General features: G+C 43.4%; 1 protein-coding gene across 3 annotated transcripts; it reads right to left on the reverse strand.

Annotated features, from left to right (window-relative positions):
• Positions 1-200: 200 nt before the first annotated feature.
• On the reverse strand, positions 201-24,249 carry ccdc22 (CCC complex scaffolding subunit CCDC22). 3 transcript variants are annotated; one of them, XM_078254156.1, is made up of 16 exons: positions 23,803-24,249; positions 22,243-22,420; positions 21,458-21,590; positions 18,590-18,696; positions 17,352-17,436; positions 14,571-14,740; positions 11,492-11,707; positions 10,870-11,043; positions 8,815-8,934; positions 7,236-7,352; positions 5,950-6,051; positions 5,708-5,815; positions 3,589-3,684; positions 2,415-2,474; positions 2,230-2,304; positions 201-946 (listed from the first exon to the last, which is right to left on the reverse strand). In XM_078254156.1, exons 1-16 carry the CDS (start codon positions 23,850-23,852, stop codon positions 833-835), a joined length of 1,905 nt encoding a protein of 634 aa, XP_078110282.1. In that variant the 5' UTR covers positions 23,853-24,249; the 3' UTR covers positions 201-832. The 3 variants fall into 3 exon arrangements, with proteins under 3 accessions (XP_078110282.1, XP_078110281.1, XP_078110280.1); XM_078254155.1 differs by having other exon boundaries at positions 10,870-11,040; positions 17,343-17,436; XM_078254154.1 differs by having other exon boundaries at positions 17,343-17,436.
• Between the last annotated feature and the right edge of the window lie 595 nt (positions 24,250-24,844).

The following is a 24,844-nucleotide window of genomic DNA, read 5'->3' on the forward strand; positions in this document are numbered from 1 at the left end:
TGAGAGGGGGGAAACGCCAGAGCAGGGGGAATGAGAGGGGGGAAATGCCAGAGCAGGGGGAATGAGAGGGGGAAACGCCAGAGCAGGGAGAATGAGAGGGGGGAAACGCCAGAGCAGGGGGAATAAGAGCTGTAAAATGGCGATGACTGACGGTCCATTCATCTTGACCAGCGTCTTTATAAAGATTACAAGAGCTGCTCTTCAAGTTTGTAAGGCATCTTTATTCAAGTTGGTACCATACTGTATGTACAACAATACTCTGCTGATTGGGCTGAACAGCGTTATTAATGGGACTACATTCAAATGCCATACACTCATATTCAGTTTGAATATAATCATGTCAACCAAGGAACTGCTAACGTCTGAAAATGGTGGAACAACTCCTGTATTAAAAATTCCCAGTCAAAGATTTGATGTTATCCAAGATACCTTATGAAAACATTTTATTTTTTTTATTTTTTTGTACATCACCATGAATGACTTTACATTTCCAACCGTAAAAGGTCTGACAGCAGCCTCGGCCGTCCACTGTTGCGTTTCATTCGGAGACAGAGCAATCGAACCAGTGCATGGACCCTCAGAGAGCACGTCTAGCCACAGAAATCAGTTTGAAAATTAAACGGTAATTGTCATCTTTGTCCATCCGTACAAATTGTGCATTAAAATGCCAGGTTAGTTCTGGGTTCAAAAGAATCAGCTCGCCCTTCCTAAAGTCTCTTCAGCGTGAAAACTGGAGTTCTGTTTTAGTCCCGTTCAGGTTTGTATGGCTCCAGGTTTGTTTTTTTTAACCACAACCTTTGCCTCGGCAGGCGGAGCGGAGCGGGGGCTTCCTTCAGCCTTCTCGGACTTTGGCAGCGAGTGCAGAGTTCTCCTGTCGGATAGCCTTGTAGTCGTCCAGAATCCTCTCAAGGTTCGCCACAGTCTTACTACTGTTTTCTGTCTCGATCTGTGGGGAAATTTAAGATGCCATTAAAGAAATGTTCTTAAAGGAACACGCCGACTTATTGGGACTCTCTTATTCCCCGTATCCCCCAGAGTTAGATAAGTCCAGACATACCCTTCTCATCGCCGTGCGTGTCGTAACTGTCTGACGCCCCCACCGCTAGCCTAGCTTAGCACAGATCCTGGAGGTAACTGGCTCCATCTAGCCTAGCTTAGCACAGATCCTGGAGGTAACCGGCTCCATCTAGCCTAGCTTAGCTCAGATCCTGGAGGTAACCGGCTCCATCTAGCCTAGCTTAGCACAGATCCTGGAGGTAACCGGCTCCATCTAGCCTAGCTTAGCACAGATCCTGGAGGTAACCAGCTCCATCTAGCCTACTGCTCCCAATAAGTGACAAAATAACTCCGACATGTTCCTATTTACATGTTGTGATTTGTATAGTCACAGCGTGTACAAATAACAAGGTCACATGACACACAGCCATCTTCTAACCGTATACAAACTGGGAACTATATTCTCAGAAAGGCGAAGCACTGCTACTTCTGTTACTCTCTGCTCCTCAATACAGAGCTTCTCAGGTGCTGCAAGCATATCACTCCGCCTAGTAGAAGTAGCAGTGCTTTGCCGCTGCTCGTCTCTATTTTTGCAGCGAGAGTGGACGCTAAGCGACGTGCAGGTCTGCTTCAGAGCTCCGTGTGGCTGAGAGGGCGCCCTAGGATGATCATGTTTAATAAACATGTTTTATTTTGCATGTCATTCTAATTCTGTTATTAAGGAGAAGTAGACCTAAGGGCGACACGGCGCCCCCAACACATTTGACGCCCTAGGCAATCGCCTAGTTCGCCTATAGCAATCGCCGGCCCTGGCCAGTACAGAGAAACATGTTTGGGGTAAAAAGAAAAGTCAAACATTCTCTGATGTCAGCTTGTTAAATGTGAATATTGTTCTAGTTTCTTCTCTCCTCTGGGACAGTAAACTGAATATCTTTGAGTTGTGGACAAAACAAGACATTTGAGGACGTCGTCTTGGGCTTTTTGGGAAACACTGATCCACATTTTTCACCATTTTCTGACATTTTAGACACCAAACAACTAATCCATTCATCCAGAAAATGAATCAACACGTGAAAATAATAGTTATTGGTTGCAGGCCAGGTTACCGTAGGTTGGTTCATAGTTTTCACAGAACCAACTACGTCACTTCTCTGCCCACAAAGACACATTTCAACGTACTAGACTGTGTATGATGTGACGATCATATTGCATCACTTAAACTGCAAATCTTACCTGCTCCTCTAGATCTCGAATCTCTCTCAGGATTGTCCCGGTGTCTTCGATGGTTTGGATCAACTGATTACAGTTCTACGGAAGAATGCGAGATGGAGAGATGACGTGTTACACTTTCACTGATAAGAGCAAACGGAGAAGATGAAATCTTCGAAATGTAGCCGAGACAAAACGTGATGACGTACTTCATGCAGGGCAGCCAGGTACTTGTAGGATTTGCGGACGGATTCGTCTTTTTTGGCGTCCTTCAAATGACAAAAATACATAAAAACATGAAAAATTAGTTCGTCCAGAAACACACGTGTGTGTACCGTATTTTCTGGACTATAAGTCACTTTTTTTCATGCTTTGGCTGGTCCTGCGACTTATAGTCAGGTGCGACTTATATATCAACATATATATAATGTAACATGTCTTTAAATATTATTTCATGCTGAAAACATTAAAGTCTACAGCCGCGAGAGGCGCTCTAGGCTTGTGACGACTATATGCTGCTCCTAAAGACAACTGAGAAAGAAAAGAAGCTGCAGGAGACTGCAGGTAGTAAAACACGCAGCCGGAAACGGTCATCGAGCAGCAGAAGGAGAGTTTGGAGTGAGAGAGAAACTTGTGAGGGACTGGAGAAAAGGTTAGTCTCACTGCAATGAAGAAAACAAAGAAAGCTAGTCGCGCTGAAATCCAGATGGCCAGAGCTGGAGGAAGGAGTCCACAGATGGGTGCTTGAACAACGTGCTGCTGGGAGAGGCTCGTCAACAGAGCAGTTACGTTACGTTAACATAGAGGACACCTACCGTATTCAGCCCCTTGTTCTGGGGGCTGTTGGGTAGTTTAATAACTTGCCTTTCCAGATTAAATGTCTGTTCTTGGTCTTGGATTTTGTGAAATAAATTTCTAAATAAATGTGACTTATAGTCCGGAAAATACGGTATATATTGAAAACATCCTCAGGATTAAAGAGCATATGTACTTGTTGTGGAGAGTTGGCTGCTCTTGTGTGATGTAAACGCAACATTTTCTACTTTCTGCTAAGATATTTGGGACTTTTTTGCAACGGAAATGCGGGGATTATGAAATCATGCAAGCCCCGCGTATTTTGTGCGGAAATTGGATATTTATGCGGCAAAAGAGCGGTGTATTTGAACAAATGCGATCGCATAAATCACGTTTTTCTGGAGGGACTGGTATGTTAGCAGAATACTGAAAGCAGCAGAACGGAGTAAACTGTAATATCTGTTTATTTATCTCAAGTTATAACGTTATTGCGATATTCAACAGCATTATTGCACATGTTCTTCATATCGTGCAGCCCTAAACTGAACGTAAAAGGAGAACTGATGCAAAACAAAAAAACTCTGCTACCTTGAAGACCAGCTCATCAGTCACAGCGAAGGTCCGGTCCAGTTTTCCTGTCAGACTGTTGATCTCTTTCTGGAGCTCCTTGGTGTCGGACAGAATCTGCAGAGAAAGTGAACACAGTGTTGGTGAGTAGGGCTGCGTATCATTCAGCAATAATCAATACCGGTACCCGACTTTGACACTGGTTCCTAAACAATACTTTTTTTGATACCAATTGTATAAAACAAAAAGAACCTACAACATTACGGCACACATTTATTTTTGTGTTTTTCAGCTCCTACTATATAGAGCCCGTCTCTGTGTTACGAGTCTCTACGACGTGTAACGTTAAGACGGCCAATCACAGACATTATCAGATCTTGGTAGAAGCATGCTGCGTGCCGATTGGCTCACTGACGCTGATGAGATTTAATCCTTAGGTATTGAAATTGGGGTTTGAATGACGAGGCATTTTTCGATACTCGACACAATTCTGTCGGTGCCTAAAAAGTATCGAATTTGGACCCAGCCCTACTGATGAGGGGGATGTTGCAGCTGATAACAGCGCATACCATATTGACACGAAAATATAAGACGACCCCCTCTCGACCAGTTGAGGTGGTTCGGGCATCTGGTTAATTACAAAATGTGATGGGATGTTGTTGGGATTTTCTGAGCCAGTGGTTCGAGGGAGAGGGCAAATAGTAGTGGGGGCGAAAGAGGGCAGCCCTGACGAGTTCCCCTAGACACTGGGAACTGGGCAGAGCAAACACTGCCAGTGTTGACCGTTGCCGAGGGATTTACATATAACATATTTACCATACTAATGAATTGTGCACCTAGCCCAAATGTATCCACAGTAGCCCAAAGATAGTCCCATTCCAACCTATCAAACGCTTTCTTGCCATCCTAAATCACATTTGTTAATGAACTTATAGTTGTAACCTTACATACCATAAAAAAAGTAAGTAGGTGCTAGTCTATTGGTCGGCCTATTTCTAATACCAATTACCGGTAGGCTGTTTAGGTTCTTTTAGTAAAAATATAATGTGTGTGTGTCTTTCTGCCAGCCACAGAGCTTCAGCAGCGTCCCCAGGACAGACACATGGACAGAAACAGGTGTATGCTCCCGAGCCGCACTATAGACAGCGTAACACAAACTCACTGCGTAGGGCTCGCATGCAAAAGGCTCCAGTAATGTGAGCATGGAAAGACCATGACCCCCTTTCATGTTACGACTTGCCCAGGCTTGTAGAGAACAGCTGTCAGTTTGGTTTCCTTAAAGTGAAGGTACAGTTGGTGTTTGTGTAGTCTCGCATTGCCAGACCTTCCTGCACAGCGCTGCGGAGGAGGGTCTGGCTAGCCCACACAGCATTCTGGATTGGGAGAAAAACGTCCTCTGGTTTATTGGCACTTCTTTGAACCAATCACAATCGTCTTGGGCATCGCTAAGCGCTGGACGGAGCCACGGTGTCTCTGCAAAATAGTCTCGGGAAGGAACTCGGGAAGTTGTTTTAGTCGTGCAACAGAAAACTCAGATTGGACAGATAGTCTAGCTAGCTGTCTGGATTTACCCTGCAGAGATCTGAGGAGCAGTTAACCATAGTCCTCACAAATCCACCAGAGGTTAGAACGCCAACACAGAGACAGAGGAAGGGGACGGACACCCGGCTGAAATGACAGCTGCTGGCACCTGAACAATCTCGGAAACGTCGTCGACGTGAATAGTGTTTGTGTGTGTCAGTGACAATGGTGGAATGTAACTAAGTACATTTACTTAAGTCCAAATGTTGAGGTACTTGTACTTTACTTGAGTCTTTTCTTTTCATGCCACTTTCTACTTCTACTGCGCTACATTTCAGAGAGAAATATTGTACTTTTTACTCCACTACATTCATCTGTTACAGCTTTAGTTACTAGTTACTCCACTCCATTCATCTGTTACAGCTTTAGTTACTAGTTACTTTACACATTAAGATTTTTGCACACAAATCACATGTAGTTTATGAAATCTGATCTACAAGTCCAGCTGAAATGATCACACCATGAAACACTTAGTTGTACTTATATATTGGAATATTCGGATCCAGCCCTATGTATTAGTTATGTCCAGTTTTGTCTTATAAGTTGCTTTTGAATGTACCTTTGTAATTTCCTCCTTCTGTTTCTTGATGTTGCTGACGATCTCTAGAATCCTCTGAGTGTACGCTGACCGAGACACGTCCTGAGGAAGATTTTCTAACTCCGTTACCTACGTTGGGAAAGAACAGGCACAATACAACCGGTCAAACACGCATGTACAAGACAAACAAAACTGTGTCAACATCACGCATGTTGCCGTGTCGTTTGTCAGCATTCAAAAGAACAGTAAACTCAGTCCGTTACCAGTTGTTTGTAGATTTCTTCCTTCTTCTTGGCCTCCTCCGTAGACACACGGATTTTGTCATGCAGGGACTTGATTTCAGACAGCTTTCTGGACGACTCCAGCTGAGGAAAAGCAATCAATCAACCAACCAACATTTATTCATATAGCACTTTACAGTAACCAAAAGGTATCCAAAGTGCTTCACATCAGACCAAGACTAAAACACACATCATATAACATATCATACAATAAAAAGAATGAAACCTAGAAACAATAAAATCAGAAAAGGTTACATATAAATAGGAGAGGGAAGCTGTCACACCACTACTACGTATTAAAAGCCTTTCTAAACAGATACGTTTTGAGTTTAGAAAATGGAGGCGATTAATCGCATTAATGTCATAGTTAACTCGCAATTAATCACACATTCTTATCTATTCTAAATGTCCCTTGATTTCTTATTGTCCCATTATTTTTTTTCTCATTTTAATGCTCTTATCAACATGGAAAAGTGGATCAGCTTGCTTTGTGCTTTTGTCGCCTGGCTTTGACGAATGGGTGGAGAATTGCCATCAGCTGTGAGCCAAGAGCTGACAGAGTGTGTGAGAGAGAGAGAGAGAGAGAGAGAGAGAGAGAGAGAGAGAGAGAGAGAGTGAGAGAGAGAGAGAGAGAGAGTGGGTGAGAGAGAGAGAGTGAGTGGGTGAGAGAGAGTGAGTGAGTGGGTGAGAGTGAGTGAGAGTGAGAGAGTGTGTGAGAGAGAGAGTGAGTGTGTGTGTGTGAGAGACAGACAGAGAGAGAGACAGAGAGAGAGAGAGAGAGAGAGAGAGAGAGAGATGAGTGAGAGAGAGAGAGAGTGAGTGAGAGAGAGAGAGTGAGTGAGTGAGAGAGAGAGGGTGAGAGAGAGAGAGTGAGTGAGAGAGTGAGTGAGTGAGTGAGAGAGAGTGAGTGAGTGGGTGAGAGAGAGAGAGAGAGAGAGTGGGTGAGAGAGAGAGTGAGTGAGTGAGTGAGTGAGTGAGTGAGAGAGAGAGTGAGTGAGAGAGAGAGAGTGAGAGAGAGAGAGTGAGAGAGAGAGAGAGAGAGAGAGAGAGAGTGAGAGTGAGAGAGTGGGTGAGAGAGAGAGTGAGTGAGTGAGTGAGAGAGAGAGAGAGAGAGAGAGAGAGAGAGAGAATGAGTGAGTGAGAGAGTGAGAGAGAGAGTGAGTGAGTGAGAGAGTGAGTGAGTGAGTGAGTGAGAGAGAGAGAGAGAGTGTCTGTCTGTCTGTCTGTCAGTCAAAGTGTTTTTCTTGTAACAAATCCGTTGCACTTACATCTTGGTTGCTGCAGATTTCTTTGAGTCTGCGGTGCTCGTCGATGAGCGGAGCGCGGTGTTTCTCCCACTGAGAGGCCAGGTGCACCACCCGCTTGGCACTGGCCTCCACCACAGCCTGCAAAGACAGAGACACACACACACAGGGGTTCCACTAAATCTGAGAGCCCGGCTGGGGTGATATGCTGGATGATAGGTTTCTCAAGCTTTGGCCGGCTCATATTGAACATACTGTTTATAACGCTTAATGGATGTTTTCCCTTTTTATATGTTGCAATCAGGGTTCAAAATGCCAAAACAGCCACTCAATAGATTGCCATTGTTTCTTTGGCTTTTTACCAGCATGCGGCTGGTAAATGGTGCTAATTTCTTTCTTTTTTTAAGATAAATTTTTGGGGCATTTTAGGCCTTTATTCATAAGACAGCTGAAGACATGAAAGGGGACAGAGAGGGGGGATGACATGCAGCAAAGGGCTAGGGTTAGAGTCGAACCTGCGGCCGCTGCGTTGAGGAGTAAGCCTCGGTATATGGGCGCCTGCTCTACCAGGTGAGCTAACCAGGCGCGCTCCCGCTCACTTTTTAATTTTCTGTAAATAGTCACTTTTAAACGGTTTCTTTTCTTAAATAAGTAACTAAATCTTATTGTAGCTATGTTACTGTTGTGAATTCCTCACGCTACGGAGACTGTAGGTTACAGTGTGTGTAGGTTACAGTGTGTGTAGGTTACAGTGTGTGTAGGTTACAGTGTGTGTAGGTTACAGTGTGTGTAGGTTACAGTGTGTGTAGGTTACAGCTACGTTAGTTGCGTACGCTAATTACGTAAGTTATGTAAGAAATCCCCGAGATGGCGTCGTGTTTCTTTTCATTACGGCGGTCGCCTGTTCAGAAGTCAGAGACGATGTAAGTTTGTACTCTTTCTATTTAGCTATTGTGGCAGCAGATTAAGCTGTTTGAGTTGTTTCAGTCTGTAATGAGTCCTGAATGTTAACTGTTTTACCCGGTGATGTGAAGCTGCTAGTTCATCTGTATTTTGCTAGCTTGCTAACTTGTCACTGTTCATTGCACGTTACTAGCTACTGTGTGATACGTTTTGGGGGTTTTAATCGTTACTGTGCTGGAGAGGATGTTCCATTTTACTTGCACAGTGTGATAATTGTACATTTTATTTCAGTATTTGTTAATAAGTGATTAATAACCCACTGTTATATCAGATAATAGTTATAACAGCTGTGACATTATTGTACCTTTTTGGGTTTATGTCAGAAACTTCCTTCATATATGCAACAATGTACAGCTTGTGACTGTAACGCACCACCTTAATACCAAGTAAAAGTTGAACTCCACCTGGTGACTGGTGCTCTCTGATAGGAGCCCTGGAGCAGCTGATACACATCATCCAGCATTCACAGGGTTAAAATCCCAACACTTTACTTACTTCATACACGTATTGACTTTCTCTTTTCTTACTCTTATTTTACCTTGAATCTGACTTTGACTAACTGCAACTTAATAACTTCCCTGAGGGGATCACTAAAGGATTCTGATTCGGAGACAGAAGAGGTCTCCCTCAGCCCTCGTACCTGAAGCTTCGGCAGGTTGTCGTCTGCATCTGGCAACAGGTCGATTGTTTTCTTCTTCACCTGCATCTTCTCCTCTTTCTCAGAGTTGCCCAGCTCTCTCTGCTTCAACTCATCCAACACCTGCACCCAAACACATCATCCGTGAACACACGGCAGGCAGCTTCATTTATAAAGCACCTTTCAGCAACGAGGCAAATCTAAATGTTTTACATAAAATACTAAATAGCAGTTAAAAAATATAATAAATAGAATAAGATAGATATGGAATACACATATAAAAGTTACAGGGTCTAAGTTTCTTTTATTTATTTATTTTTTTAAAAGGCAGCATCAAAAAGAAAGGTCGTCAGCCTTGATTTAAAGGTCCCCTAATACTGTATCTGAAGTCTCTTTTATATAGGCCTTAGTGGTCCCCTAATACTGTATCTGAAGTCTCTTTTATATAGGCCTTAGTGGTCCTCTAATACTGTATCTGAAGTCTCTTTTATATAGGCCTTAGTGGTCCCCTAATACTGTATCTGAAGTCTCTTTTATATAGACCTTAGTGGTCCTCTAATACTGTATCTGAAGTCTCTTTTATATAGACCTTAGTGGTCCTCTAATACTGTATCTGAAGTCTCTTTTATATAGACCTTAGTGGTCCTCTAATACTGTATCTGAAGTCTCTTTTATATAGGCCTTAGTGGTCCCCTAATACTGTATCTGAAGTCTCTTTTATATAGGCCTTAGTGGTCCCCTAATACTGTATCTGAAGTCTCTTTTATATAGACCTTAGTGGTCCCCTAATACTGTATCTGAAGTCTCTTTTATATAGACCTTAGTGGTCCCTCTAATACTGTATCTGAAGTCTCTTTTATATAGGCCTTAGTGGTCCCCTAATACTGTATCTGAAGTCTCTTTTATATAGGCCTTAGTGGTCCCCCTAATACTGTATCTGAAGTCTCTTTTATATAGGCCTTAGTGGTCCCCTAATACTGTATCTGAAGTCTCTTTTATATAGGCCTTAGTGGTCCCCTAATACTGTATCTGAAGTCTCTTTTATATAGACCTTAGTGGTCCCCTAATACTGTATCTGAAGTCTCTTTTATATAGGCCTTAGTGGTCCCCTAATACTGTATCTGAAGTCTCTTTTATATAGGCCTTAGTGGTCCCCTAATACTGTATCTGAAGTCTCTTTTATATAGACCTTAGTGGTCCCCCTAATACTGTATCTGAAGTCTCTTTTATATAGACCTTAGTGGTCCCCTAATACTGTATCTGAAGTCTCTTTTATATAGACCTTAGTGGTCCCCTAATACTGTATCTGAAGTCTCTTTTATATAGACCTTAGTGGTCCCCTAATACTGTATCTGAAGTCTCTTTTATATAGGCCTTAGTGGTCCCCTAATACTGTAGTGAAGTCTCTTTCCCAAAATTCAGCCTTGGTGCAGAATTACAGCCACTAGAGCCAGTCCCACAATGAGCTTTCCTTAGGATGAGACATTTCTGTGTCTGTAGCTTTAAATGCTATTGAGGAGGAGAGGGGGGGGCAAGGTGGAGGGTGGGGGTGTGGCCTTGACCAACTGCCACTTTGCTCGTTTGAAAGCCATGATGTCAAATTCTCTGGGCAGACAAAGCAGAGAAAGGGGAGGTAACCTTTCCCCTTATGACGTCATAAAGGGAAGATTCCAGATCGGCCCATCTGAGCTTTCATTTTCTCAAAGGCAGAGCAGGATACCCAGGGCTCGGTTTACACCTATCACCATTTCTAGCCACTGGGGGGCCATAGGCAGGCTGGGGGAACTCACATTAATGTTAAATAACCTCATAAAGTGAAATTTTCATGCCATGGGACCTTTAAAAGAACTGAGAGTTGCAGCAGACCTGCAGTTTTCTGGGTGTTTGTTTCAGATATGTGGAGCATAAAAACAGAACGCTACGTCTCCCTGTTTAGTTCTAACTCAGACGACCTGAGAGGTCTGGGTGGTTCATAATGTAGCAGCAGATCAGATATAAACCATTCAGTGCTTTATCAACCAACAGAAGTATTTCTGAATAGAAGTGTGTGTGTGTAACCTGTGCATTAGTGACACTCATGTGCTTCATGTCTGCTGCTAGCTGGTCGACGTCACTGCAGAGCTGCTGGAACTGCTGCTGGAGGGAAGCCTGCTCCTCCTGCTGCCGGAACTGCATGTCACTCTCTGACTGATGGCCAGAGAGGATGGGGGGGCTGCTTACTGCTGCCGCCTGCTGGAGACACACACACACAGACAGACAGACAGACAGACAGACAGATAGATACACAGACAGACAGATACACACACATAAAAAACACACACACACAGAGACAGAGACACACACACACACAGAGAGAAACACAGACAGAGACACATACACACACACACACACACACACAGAGAAACACACAGAGACACACAAAGACACACACACAGAGACAGAGACACACACACCAAGAAACACACAGACAGAGACACACACACCAAGAAACACACAGACAGAGACACACACAGACAGAGACACACACACACACACACACACACACACACACACAGCTTTATTACTTGTGAATGTGCGAATCATTTGCGATGATCATTTGAATCGATTGCCTATTGGATGGATTGATGGATTAATCTGAAACCAAACCATGTTCGTGTTGTGCTTGCGGCGCGGTCCTCACCTGTGTGAAGGTGAACTTCTGTGTGTGGGTGAAGTGGGTGCCCTTGGTCAGGATGTGGTCGGAGGGGGCGGAGCCTCTGAAGGCCTGCAGCAGCTCCGATAGGTCGGAGGCGGAGCGAGGGCCGCCAAAGGCACTTTCAGGACACGGCAGGGCCGCCGAACGCAGCTGCTCCTCGATGCGTTTACGCAGCCGGGCCAGTTTCCTGGAGCGATACTCCTGTTCAACAACACAAACGCACTAAATTAACATGATATGGTTCATATACAAACGTTTTTCATAATAACAGCCTATCCTGAACAGGTAGAGAGGATCCAACGTGCCAACAACATGTGGAAAAACCAGTTAAAGAAATGGACAAAGCCACGCCGTAAACTTCCACGGGAGACCAGTGAAGGACATTAGAAGCTCTTTCCCGGTGATGGCTGAGCGTTACTGAGCAGCCTCCAACTGAGCTTGAAGACGTAGATGTGACGTGAGCAACCTGTCTGAAAGTTGGAAGTCTTCTGGTAGCTGTGCCAAGAGAAATCTCAATCATTCCCAATCTAGCAGAGACGGAGAGCGTAGGTATATGTAAGGAGATAACATAGACACAGGCTCATTATTGATCACTAAAATGATAGTTAACATTAGTAATTACACTTAAACAGCTAATGGAAGTCCAAACTGCCTGAGAGCTTCTCCTGTACTATACGGTAACTCCTCTACTATGAGACAGGAAGTCTCGTGGTTATGACCCAATCGTTAGCCTATTGTTATAAAAACGTCTGCTACGGAGCCATAACGTGAGGTACAAGGTAATGGAGCCTTTTATACATTGTCGTGTTTCTTTAGAAATAAACAACGGACAAATAGAGTCTTTAAACGCTTCAGATGTGAAGTTATTCTCTGTCAAAGTGACGTCAAAATGAATGGCAGTCAATGGGATGCTAACGGGAGGGGATGGCTTGGTAGCATCAAAATGTCTCCATAGGAGGTACACGTTGCGGAGGCTGGCTTACCCCCTTGGGGGAAAACACTAACATTTTGAGAACGTTAACTATCTTTTAATAAAGAGTTTAAGTTGTCTGCGAGTGAATTGTTTCTAAAATGCATCTTGAAACCGGATTTGAAACATAAGATCTTTTTCTGTTAAATCTGAAACGTTTCATAAATGAAGTTGTAAAAGTGTGCTGGAATTAAGAGCTGCAAAGGTTAATCGATTAGTTGTCAACTATACTAATCGCCAACTATTTTAATAATCGATTAATCAGTTTGAGTCATTTTTTATTTAAAAAAAAAAAGTCAAACTTCTCTGATTCCAGCTTGTTAAATGTGACTATCTTCTAGTTTCTTCTCTCCTCTGGGAAAGGAAACTGAATATCTTTGAGTTGTGGACGAAACAAGACATTTGAGGACGTCGTCTTGGGGCTTTGGGAAACACTGATCCACATTTTTCACCATTTTCTGACATTTCGGAGACCAGACAGTTAATCGATTCGTCCAGAAAATAATGCACAGATTAATCGACAAAGACCGTAGTAGGTTTTCTACCTTTTCACAGAACCAACTACGTCACTTCTCTGCCCACAAAGACACATTTCAACGCTAGACTCCCTAATATGAATGAAATCCAGTGACTCTGAAAAGGCCGAGTGCCATCAACATCTTACAGCAAGGAGAGAAGGAACTAGCGATCCAAGATAATGACGACACCAATGCAGAGCTCTGGCACATCCTTACCTAGGAGCAAGGCGTGGGGGAAAAGGATTCGGATTAAAAAGGGCTTTTCACACGGGGAGCGACCCTTCGCCTGCGTCGTCGCGTGGATCCGCTGGGTCTACTGCGCTCCTCGTGTGAATAGACGGACAGACAACGCTCCGCGAGAAAACACCAGGCGATCGATGTGTGGTAACCGTGGAGATTCTGTGCAGAGCTGAAGATCTTTGCCCGACGGGTTCAGTCTTAATTTCTATCATTGTACACGGGCTCGGGCCGGGCTCGGGCTCGGGCTCGCGCTCCGGGTTGCGCGGTAAATGAGCGGTCACGTGATGCGTTTCGATTAGCGGAAAAATGGATGCTGAGGAGGTGAAACGGAGGCTGGCCTCTGGAGGACTTCTTTTATTTCTTTGTTCCAACTTGGTGGGTGGTGATGGCGCAGTGGATATGACACATGCCTTTGGTGTGGGAGATCTGGGTAGCAATTAATATAGCAATTGTAAGTCGCTTTGGATAAAAGCGTCAGCTAAATGACATGTAATGTGACTTCCAAGTGGCCGATAGCCTCCGTTAGTCATGAATAAATGATGTTAAAACACGTAGAAATAACTAATTCTTGACAAAAGGCCAAAGAGCTGCGTGTGCGCGCGCACATTTGAATAAAGTCAAGCTGTAAATGGGTTTGGGCTTTTAAAAAGCTGTCAATCAAAATGTACTTGTCGGGCTCGGGCCTTGTCGGGCCGAACTTTTAAGGCCCGATTACAGCTCTAGTTCTGTGCACTAATGAACCCCTGCCGTACAACTGAATGACATTAGCTGACTGTGATCTCATATATCCCTAATCACAGGTCCATTTATAACAAAATAGTGGCAATTCTAGTCTTTCCTAACCATGGACTGTTGATAGCTACAGTTAGCATAGTCATAATTACGGACATTACCTGATAATTCCAGTCTTGTGCCGATGCTCTGACAAGCAGAAGCCCCGCTGTCTATGTCCTAATAACTGTTTATTTTAGGGAACTCGCAAACGGCAATAATCCGTCTCTCGTTCATTGATTTGCGCAAGTTCAACACAGTTCAATTCTTGCAGCGAGCGGGCGTGTGCGTGTGACGAGCACGAATGGGACAGTTTTATGGGACTGCACCCGCTTGTCGCGTCACCTGTCAGACTGCCCGCGCCTTCCTACCTGCCCGCTCGCCTCTCATTGAAAATGAATTACGAGACAATCGTTCCCCGTGTGAAGAGGCCTTAAACAAATTCAGACAACACCTTAAAAACAAGGCACACCATAGTGTTTAAGGCTGCAACTAACAAATGTTTTCATTGTCGATCGGTCGTTTGGTGTGTGGTGGTGATGTTGAAGGGAGAGTGAGGATTTGCCTGTGGTGTGAGGCGAGACAGAAGTCCCTGCGTGTTCCACTCGTTGTCCCACTCCTGAGCAGCGCTCAGCTCAGCCGTGTGCTGCTCCAGGATGGACGCCACCATAGTGGCATGATGGGAAGGCTGGGCGGTCACAGGAGGAAGAACGTCTCGCTGGTAGTCCTCCAGCTCTGAAATTACAGGACACACACACACACAGAATTCAAACTCTTTCCTCTTTCTTTCTTCACACAGCGATTCCCCCAAAAACCAGACTGAACCAGAGACGGTTTACAACCGAGACGGCCCGACTCAGAGTAACTTCCTGTCTCTGTGTCCCGTGGGTTTGTCCACCGCCACGCTTCTTTAGGAGACTAGCGGGACGTCCTGAGTGGATTGATTCCAATGGGAGAAGTGAACGTGAACACAGATTATGAGCAATTCTTTCGCCCCGTAGTCACCAAAGTAAATACTGGAGTCATTCTTCACAAGCCACATATCTCCAGAACATTCTGACACTCAAATGGTTTTGAAAAGAAATTTTCAGACGGACACATCAGGAGAAAATTGACTTTGTTTGAGACCTGTTTCTGTCTCAGGACTGAACTTTCGCGAGATCTGGCGACACAGAGACACTAACGTCAGCTAACGTTCACCAACGCCCAAACAAAACTAATCTCCATGATGCTAAATATCTCTTTGAGGCTGTGTGTCTAAAAGTAAGTATCGATAAATCATATAAATATAACGGTTCACCCATCCACACAACGTTCACTACACTTTCAAACAAGGACACACCCGTTTAGGAGACAGGAAGTGTGGACCATTTCTTACTGTCTCTAGTATAGAGGATCTTTGGTTGAACTAATCAGAGCACAGAAAGTTTAAAGTGCCCATATTTTGAAAAACAAATCATTTTTTCTGGGATTTGGGGAGTTCTTTTGTGTCTCTGGTGCTTCCACACGCACAAAAAGAGTGAGATACGGTTTCTGAATGTGTCCTGCCTTCAGTCTCCGGGTGAGCTGGTCAAAATCTGCACGGCTTTCTACGTCACTAGCCGAAACGAGGTGGCTAACCGTAGCATGCTAGCGCTAGCATGCTAACTCGTTCTGAATGGCAAAACAATGCTACAACACACACTAGTTCACCATAATCTACAAAAGAACTACTTCCATGTCCCTGTTCTGCAGGTATTACCACGAAAAGTTGGAAGTGCGCCCTCATTTAGAAGAAGTCTCCCAGCTAATCCTGCCTTGTACTACTGAAGTTGGAGAAACAGCTAGCCAGATGATGTAATCCTTACCTAGCTACTGAGCATGTGCGACTGACAACAAAGATGTGACAGCAGTGAGAGGTCTCACTCTGTAGCTAAAACAGAGAGCTCAACACAGGGTGAAAAGAGGAGCTGCAGCAATGTGCAACAAAAATGTTTTTTTGAAAACTAAACCATGTAAACCTATTCTGATATAACCTCTAAATACAGTTATGAACCTGAACATGAGCAGCAGGGGGCGACTCCACTGGCTCCAAAACAAAGTTTTTTCTATAGAAGTGCATCCCATGGCCCTTGAATTGCATCCCTGACTCCTCAACTTGCCCCCTTCCCACTGAGGAGGCACGGGAGAGACGCGAGGAAATTATCGGAAGAGAGAGGCGACGAGCAAACGTGTTTTAGAGAGATGAGACGTCCTTTCCTCTGAAGCGTCCCATGAAGTCGTCAGCTGTCTGGGCGGAGTTAGCAACTCCTTCAGCTGCACGGCTTCCAGGAAGGCTGCTCGATGATCCCTCCTCGATGCTCGCTCCTCAGGCCAGAAATAAGAGCTCTGAGACGGCCTTCACCGAGGAGGGACAGAACAACTTCCAGTTCAGCTGCGTACCGAGGAGTCGAGGAGATGTACCGCATGAGAAAATGAGCCTACTTCTCACTTGATTACCTCAGTAAACATTTTCATAATGAGTTTATGGTCTCAATCGCTAGTTTCAAGTCTTCGTCAATACGGCATGATGTTCATTTAGTAACTTATTACATTTAGATATTTTAGATGAAAACAAGGGAGGGATCAGTGTGAAACTCAGATCATCTGAAATCATACAGCATACATGCACCACTGTGCAGTAGGAGGCCTATCAAATGAAGTAGGTGTGAAAGCCCCTAAATGTATTGGACATTGGTTTATTGGCAGCCCAGAACACGAGTCTAAACGACTTCTCGCTTTCTCGCAGCGCGTTGGCCTAATTTAGGTCTGATTAAAGACTCTACATCGGTCTTATTCTACGGAAGCTGTTTTTACTTTCTTAAGCGTGATTTATGGTCGTGGGGAGGCTCCACGCAGAGCTTTCGCGTAGCCTACGTAAGTGGCCTGAAGATTATACTTGTGCGTCGAGCCGGCGTGTGTGTGTGTGTGTGTGTGTGTGTGTGTGTGTGTGTGTGTGATAGAGCGAGGGATCAGTGAACGAGTACCGACTCTAGAGTCATAGTGGGAGAAACAAAGTGTCTCCCCTGTTCTTTCTGACCACGGTGGGAAATCTGGAGCAGGAGAAGTTAACCCTCTCCTTGATTTCATGTTGTACGTGTTGTTACATTTTCTGAGTGGCGCACGGCAGGGTACGGCGTAGGGTACGGCGTAGGTCGATGTCTCCACGTACCTATGTACGTAGCCACGGCGTAGCTTTTACGCAGAAGTATAAATCACGCTTTAATTGTTTTCAGCTGCTCTTTAATCTTTTATGTAAAGCCCTTTCAATTGCCTTGTTGCTGAAATGTGCCATATAAATAAGGCTGCCTTGCCTTGCCTTGCCTACCTTTCAGCTGCTTCTTTCCTGGACCTTTAGTGCAGTGTGGTAAACTGAGAGGCTGGACGTGGAAGCTGTGCTGTGCTCCTGGACTCTGAACAAGAAGGGAAAAAAAGGACTTATTAGAAACCGACAGACTCTATTCTGGGAAGGTTACATAAATAAATCCATACATAACTCCATCCTTGGATTACTACCAACATATTTACCCATTTACACATAACACAAGCATTGCAGTCACAGCCTTCAACGTCCCGTCAGTCCGTACGGAGCTTTTAATAGGGTAGGAAGGATATAAAAAGGGGTAGTACATGAGTTTTACTTCTTCCTACTCCTTTTTGTATGTGTAAATAGAGGTCTTTAAGTACTGGAAATTATGGAGTTTGGAACTGTTTTTTTATTAATATTTCTTTTTCTGATGTTTTATTTTATTTACATGTTCAAAATAAAAGATATCTATCAATCAATCAATCAATCAAGCTTGGCATCAAGCTTCTTTTTCTGAAAAATAACTGGAAATGATGTGCAAGTGCTGCACAAGTCCAATCGGCCACATGGTGGCGCTGAAATGAATACCCCCAAATGTAATTTTAGAAGGGCACGCCTATTCAAATGTAAATAAACTTGCATCACAGCTTTCCTTTTCCCTTCCGCTCCGTAGTTTGGGAAATGAGGAAGCGATGTAGCAGTAACGCCGTGGTTGGTTCGCAGAAACAAACCTCCTTGAGCAGAAATGGAGAAAGAAAAGGACCATTTGAACGGCAAGTGGAGTTTCAAAGCCCTTCCAGATGTTTCTCTCCACGAGACTAAAGGTATCTGCATGTGCAGAGTTACCACCGGAGAACGTCCAGTCTCAAATACCACTTACACTTATATCCCTTTTAAAGTACATATAGAACAGATACAAAATGTGCTATTCATTTGCGATTAATCGCAAGTTAACTGTGGACAGTCACGCGTTAAATCACGATTAAATATTTGAATAAATTGCCTATTTGCTAAATTACATTTCTGACTTAGGAATCACATTGTTCCCATCAGGTTGGTGGGGCAGGGGACTATTAACAGAAACAGGTTTTTGAAGGAAGCCTTACAGATTTAATAAACAAAAGTTTGGAAATGGATCAGGCATTACGTAGCCAGTCTGATTAATCTAAAAATGCCTGAATCGGCCAGTCACGGGACCCCCCCCCCACACATTTATTAACGCTTTTTCAGATGTCAAAATGCAACTTTAAAGAGTTTACTTGTGTTTCACCGTGCAGTGGCAGTCTGCAGTTTGGAGGCAGCCAGGGCACAGCCAGCTGGGCTCTGATCGCAGCAGCGATGGCTTTCTGGAGCACCACCGATTTACCTACAGGAAGAGATGACAGCTTTGCATGACTCAGCAATAAGTGGGAAGTCATAACAAAAGGCCTTGTCATGCCAACAATGCCCTTATCTTAAGAAACCGTAGAGCAGACAACAGCGTTTCCTTTTAGACCTCCGGAAGTGCAACAATGCCGTCTGCTGGCATAGATTCAGATTGCTGATTTCTTATATCAGGGTTTCTGCAGGTTTTAACAAGTCAAATGTAAGACTTTTTAAAACCTTTATGAATGAAATGTAAGACCTATATCATGACATAAAAGTACAACGAAATGCAGAGTCACAAACGTACTTGCAAAGTAAATAAACTAGGGCTGTCAAACGATTACATTGTCTTAATCGCATGTTTTATCACATGATTAAAATACTATTATTTTGCATTTCAGAACAGTTTTTAAGTCCATATTAACAAGGGGAAGCCGTTCTTACCAGAGGATCGGGACTGGGAATCAAATGAATGCAAAGAAAGTGACTTTATGAACTTGATTTTAAGATTTGTATTTGTTTATTATATATTTAATCTGGTCACACATTTGAATTTAACAATAACTTCAAATGCACCACGAGGCTGTAGTTTACCAGTTTCATTGAACGCACCGTCTGTGTTGTTTCTCCGACGGCAGCTGCAGATTGTTACATCCCGGTGTTGAATCCTCTACAGTAAAACACAGTCACACTTTACACCGTTTAGCGTTAGCTGTCAGCATTTTAACCGTGTTTAATCCAGCTACTAGCTAGCGGTAGGCTAACGTTAGCTGCTGTCGAGTATAGTGTTAACTAGCTAGCGGTAGGCTAACGTTAGCTGCTGTCGAGTATAGTGTTAACTAGCTAGCGGTAGGCTAACGTTAGCTGCTGTTGAGTATAGTGTTAACTAGCTAGCGGTAGGCTAACGTTAGCTGCTGTCGAGTATAGTGTTAACTAGCTAGCGGTAGGCTAACGTTAGCTGCTGTTGAGTATAGTGTTAACTAGCTAGCGGTAGGCTAACGTTAGCTGCTGTCGAGTATAGTGTTAACTAGCTAGCGGTAGGCTAACGTTAGCTGCTGTTGAGTATAGTGTTAACTAGCATCACGTGCAGCGGTGTTTCTGTTTCCTGTAACGTCTGTTTTAGAGCATCAGAGAGAAGTGCAGACATATCAGTGGCACCAACAGGATGTGTTAGGAGGAAGTACGGCAAAATAGTATCCTGTTAGGCTCAACGCAAAGCCGAGTGAAGTGAAAATAAATGAATAAATGGCGGCATGCGATTAATACGATTAAAAAAAAAGTAACGCATTATGCTCGGCCCTTAATCGCATCACGATTAACGCGTTAATGCTGACAGCCCGAATCTAAATGTATTCAAATTGAATAAAAGCGACAGAGTAATAATGATCTGTACATATACAGCAAATTATATTTGGATGAGCAAAAGAAAGAACTACAACGCCACGGAATAAAAAAAAAAAAATCATTTCATTGAGCATTAGAGGTAGTGTTACACGGACATAGGGAAATTAAGACCTGTTTAAAGTTATCTAAGACCTAGAACACCACACTTCAGCTGATTTAAGGTTTTTTAAGACCCAGCAGAAACCCTGTACATGTGACTGACTGATCACAGGTCACACTAAGCTCGATCTTATTCATTATGAGATACTAACACAGGGACCAATATGCTTAACAGACCATAATAGTTATGAGAGGAGGCTGCAAACTGTTCAAAACTTGCCAGTGGTACATTTTGGTGTTTTAAGCCCCCAACGTCGTCTTCCAGGCAGCGCACTAGGATTAGGCAATGGTTAGGTGCCTTGAAGTCGACGTTGGGGGCTTCAAACACCATCGAGCCTACATTTTCTCATGTACATGTCTCTTGTCTGTTACTAAAATGTTGTAGCTGTCATTTTAAATTGTATGTGGCGCTCTCTGTGTGTTGCCGTTCTCAAACTCTGTTCACGTCAGGAAACAACAACCTTCGAGCTAGCAAACTACACGCTGCAAATGGCTCCCACAGCCTTACTTAGTCTAGTTTATGGGAGCTAATGTTAAGCCTCTGTTTGCAAACTTTAGATAGTCATTGCTGTGTGACTAGTCTGGATCAATGGAAGTATATATTTAGGGCGTTTCCTCTCTAACTGGGAGGTTTTGGGACTGATTGGTGGGATTGTTGTGGACAAAGTAAACACGGAGATACACTGGTAAGAGCTAATGAGGTTTAACCATGTATCAGCTGATTTAAATATCTCACGTTACTGTGTTGTGTCAACAGTTAACTTCATTTAATATTGTATGTCGCTTTATTTTGCGGGGTGCAAATGTTCCACCTAAACCAGTTCCTTCCTGAGACTATTTAGCAGAGCCCCCGTCGCTGTGTCCGGAGCTTAACGCCGCCCAAGACGGCTGTGATTGGTTGAACCCTCTGAGGACGAAAGACGCACCGGCGCGTCCAAACAACGTTTGACAAAACTCCTACTCAAAAGTCAATATTACAAAATTTCATTTAAGACATTCTTTCACTATTTTGATCCTATATTAACACTATATGTGAACCTAAGACTTTGGTAAACTCATCTGAAACACACGGGGATCAGTTATATGCAAATACCTTTAAAAGGTAAATAGAGATAGGAGATAGAGCTGGCTAAGCAAGACTATGGCACAAATAATGTAACAATACATATACATAGATATACAATATTTAATTCTTTCTCTCTGAGGAGAGGCGATACGAAACCACGTGGAGGACATAGACGAAGTGGAGCTCTCTGTACCTGTTGGCTGGTCTGAGGCCTCGGCGCTTTCTCTGGGCAACTTCTCCACCAGGAACATGAGCAGGGAGCGGATCTCGGGCTCATTGCTGTACAGGAAGGTCTGGTAGCCTATCTCTCCTTTATAACCGATGTCCTGGAAACCAACGGTGTGACATATTAGAAATACTGCTGGGGAGGTGCAGGCAGGGATTCAACGGAGCTGATAATCTTGCAGGCACAACTGAAATGTTCCGCATTGTTCAGGGGTTACTTGGCTGGAAAAATATTTGTTTTTTCGTCATCGCGATATCAACTGGCATAAGTTGCGACACATCGCGAAAGACACTCAGAGATTTTTTGGAGTTGGTTGAAGTAAATATCAGCAGAAAACAGCACTTTAAAATGTAACTATCATTCTTTTTTTTAATGGTGCCTTTTATAGTTAATTCAATGTTCAAAGTGTTCAATAAAAGAATGTGTCAACAAGCCGTTTGTTGTATTTTAGCAGAATACTGAAAGCAGCAGAACTGAGAACACTTTAATATCTCTTTATTTAATCGCAAGTTATATCGTTATCGCGGTATTCAACAACGTTATCGCATATTTTTCTCATATCGTGCTGCCCCAGTGCTGTAGTCTAGGTTTTTGTTGTGGATATACTACAATAAACATGTTCTGTAGATTAGTTCTTCTACTGCAGCTAAAAACACAGAGTTTGCTTTTGGGTAATCATACGTGGCAATGTAAATGTAGCCTCAGACTACACCATTAGTCATACAGTCCCAACCGCTGGTCTAATGTCTTACCTGACAGGCCTGTGCCAGGCTCATGCCCACTCTGAAGCGGGCGGACATGCCAGGAGGGAGGGAGGTGGGCAGCGCGCTGCCCAGGCCTGGATCGATCACCCGGACACATCGGACCACCGCCTCCACTATGAGCTCACTGCTGAACTGTTTGATGCTGCCAGTCTCCTCACTCACCTCTCTGTGGGTCACATATTAAATATGAAGGGAATGCTGCCAGTTACGCAACGAACGTTCACACTTTAGCCATACACATCCGTGGCTGTACTGACCTGGACACTTCTCAAAACCAATCTCTTTATGTCTATGTTACTGCTACGTGTCTATTTGTTGAATGTATAGAGAGTTAACACCTACCGAAGTCAAATTCCATGTGTATGTAAGTATACTCGGCCAATACAACTGATTCTGATTCTTTAGAAGAGCCTTCACCCTGTTATAACACCACACTTAACCTACCGTTAGCTGCTGCTTATATCGTTTTTAATAGGATTGTTTTTGAGTTTTGTGTTGTTTTTATTTGTAAAATAAAATGTATTTTCCTCACCATGGTTTCAATGTAAAGTGTCTTTATTGCCATGCAACTAAGTTGCTAGGAATTTGAGGCAGTGTCCTCATTATACAAAAAAACTAAGCATTCATAGCCAGACAGTCCATAGCCGTTAAAAACACATGTAGAGACAGATAGACACAACCCCCCCACACATTCATAATATATATCCCATAATAAAAAAGATAAATATAAAAAAGAAGAAAGTAAAGTGGCAGTGCTCTACAAGTCAGTGCAGTCAATAGTTATAAAGTGTCTTTGGAGTACTTTGAAAAGCGCTATATAAAGTAAAATGTATTATTATTATTATTATTAAGTTAAAGCTTGCTCAGCTCACAACCTTTGCCTTCATCAGTGGTGGAAGAAGTATTCAGATCCTTTACTTAAGTAAAAGTACTAAAACCACACTGTTAAAATACTGTGTTACAAGTAACAGTGCTGCTTTGAATATGTTGCTTAAGTAAAAGTATGTAAGTATCATCAGGAAAATCTACTTAAAGGATTAAAAGTAAAAGTACTCAATGCAGAAAAATCCTTCCATTTTAGAAACTGGAAACGATCCAAACATTTGTGTGTTTAATGGTGTAATCAGCTGGACGTTGACTTGTTGTTTAATGTATAATAAAACATATTTTATAAACTACATGTGTTCTGTGTGCAAACATCTTAATGTGTAAAGTAACTAAAGCTGTAACAGATTAATGTAGTGTGGGGTAAAAAGTCCAATATTTCTCTCTGAAACGTAGCGGAGTAGAAGTAGAAAGTGGCATGAAAAGAAAAGACTCAAGTAAAGTACAAGTACCTCAAATGTGTACCTATGTTCGGTACTTCCACCGCTGGCAATAACCCACGTCTGTGATCATGTGATGGGCTGACTTAGCTTATAGTTCCCTAACATTACATGAATGATGTCTGTCTGACAGCAAACTCAACATTAGTCAGCTAACATGTCATTTCAACAACACTTTGTACACGACCGTGAATTAATAAAGCCGCTGTTTGCTGATACTTACGTGCCGACTTGTTTGAGGGCGTGAATCAAAATGTTGTCAACTTCTTCCATCGCTGAAGTTTTTTCTGTAACGCTAGCTAGCTAACAGACAGGACTATAGCAGAGCATGTGATGCTAGCCGGGTTGTTTATTAACATTAAGTTAGCTAGTAACCGTATGGGATTCCCATGTATGAAAACAGGCTGGTGAACTAGCTTCCATCTTCTGTAGGCTAACTTAGAAACGTTAGCTACTTTTTAATTAGCAAGGCTGCTCCACTTCCCTGACAAAATCCATTTTACGTTATTCTCCGCCGATTTGAAGCGCCTTGATACAAATAAGCTTTTGAGACACAATGAAAGATTAGCATGTCCTACAAATTGAACCTGGTCGGGTCCATCTGCTACAAACGTAACACATCTGACATTTGTGTGTCTTGTTCAGTGTGGAAATGAAGTAATAACGGAATTGAGCAGCGGTATTCTGGGAGGTGGAGTTTCATATTGATTTACTGTCGCTGGAACAAGTGAGGACCGCGCAATCTAGAAATACACTTCCCAGCATGCTCCAAAAAGGGAATCTCATGACCGGAAGCGAATTTGCGTTTCCTAGGATGGAGAAGGAATGTCACGCCCTATTCTGCCTCTAATTGGCTAGTACTCGTTGCCTTCGTTGCTTTGATTGGTTATGTTTAGGCACGAGGACTGTGATTGGTTAGGGTTAGGGTTAAAATACCAGGGCACATAGTATTTTTACAATACAAAAAAATAACCCACTAATCCTTCCAACTCTCGCTAATCCATTCAACTGGTTAGCTCTGCCACTGCCTGACAGTACATTGCATCGACAGATGGAAAAGTAACCAACCTGTTTCCAGGGTGAGCGGTGGGGCGAGAAGGCAGAGAGAAAATCTGTGACCTGTCAGCAATTTACCAGTGGCTCGTTGGCGGCCTCTCTGGCAGCAGACAGTGGCCTCTGCCCGGTTTGGTCGGGAGCTGACTTCAACCTCCTCGGAAACTGCTGCAGTCTTAAAGGAGATTTCAACCCGTATCTCTGTTGTGTGT

This window comes from Sander vitreus, chromosome 7 (genome assembly GCF_031162955.1).
Source record: "Sander vitreus isolate 19-12246 chromosome 7, sanVit1, whole genome shotgun sequence".
NCBI classification, from domain to species: domain Eukaryota; kingdom Metazoa; phylum Chordata; class Actinopteri; order Perciformes; family Percidae; genus Sander; species Sander vitreus.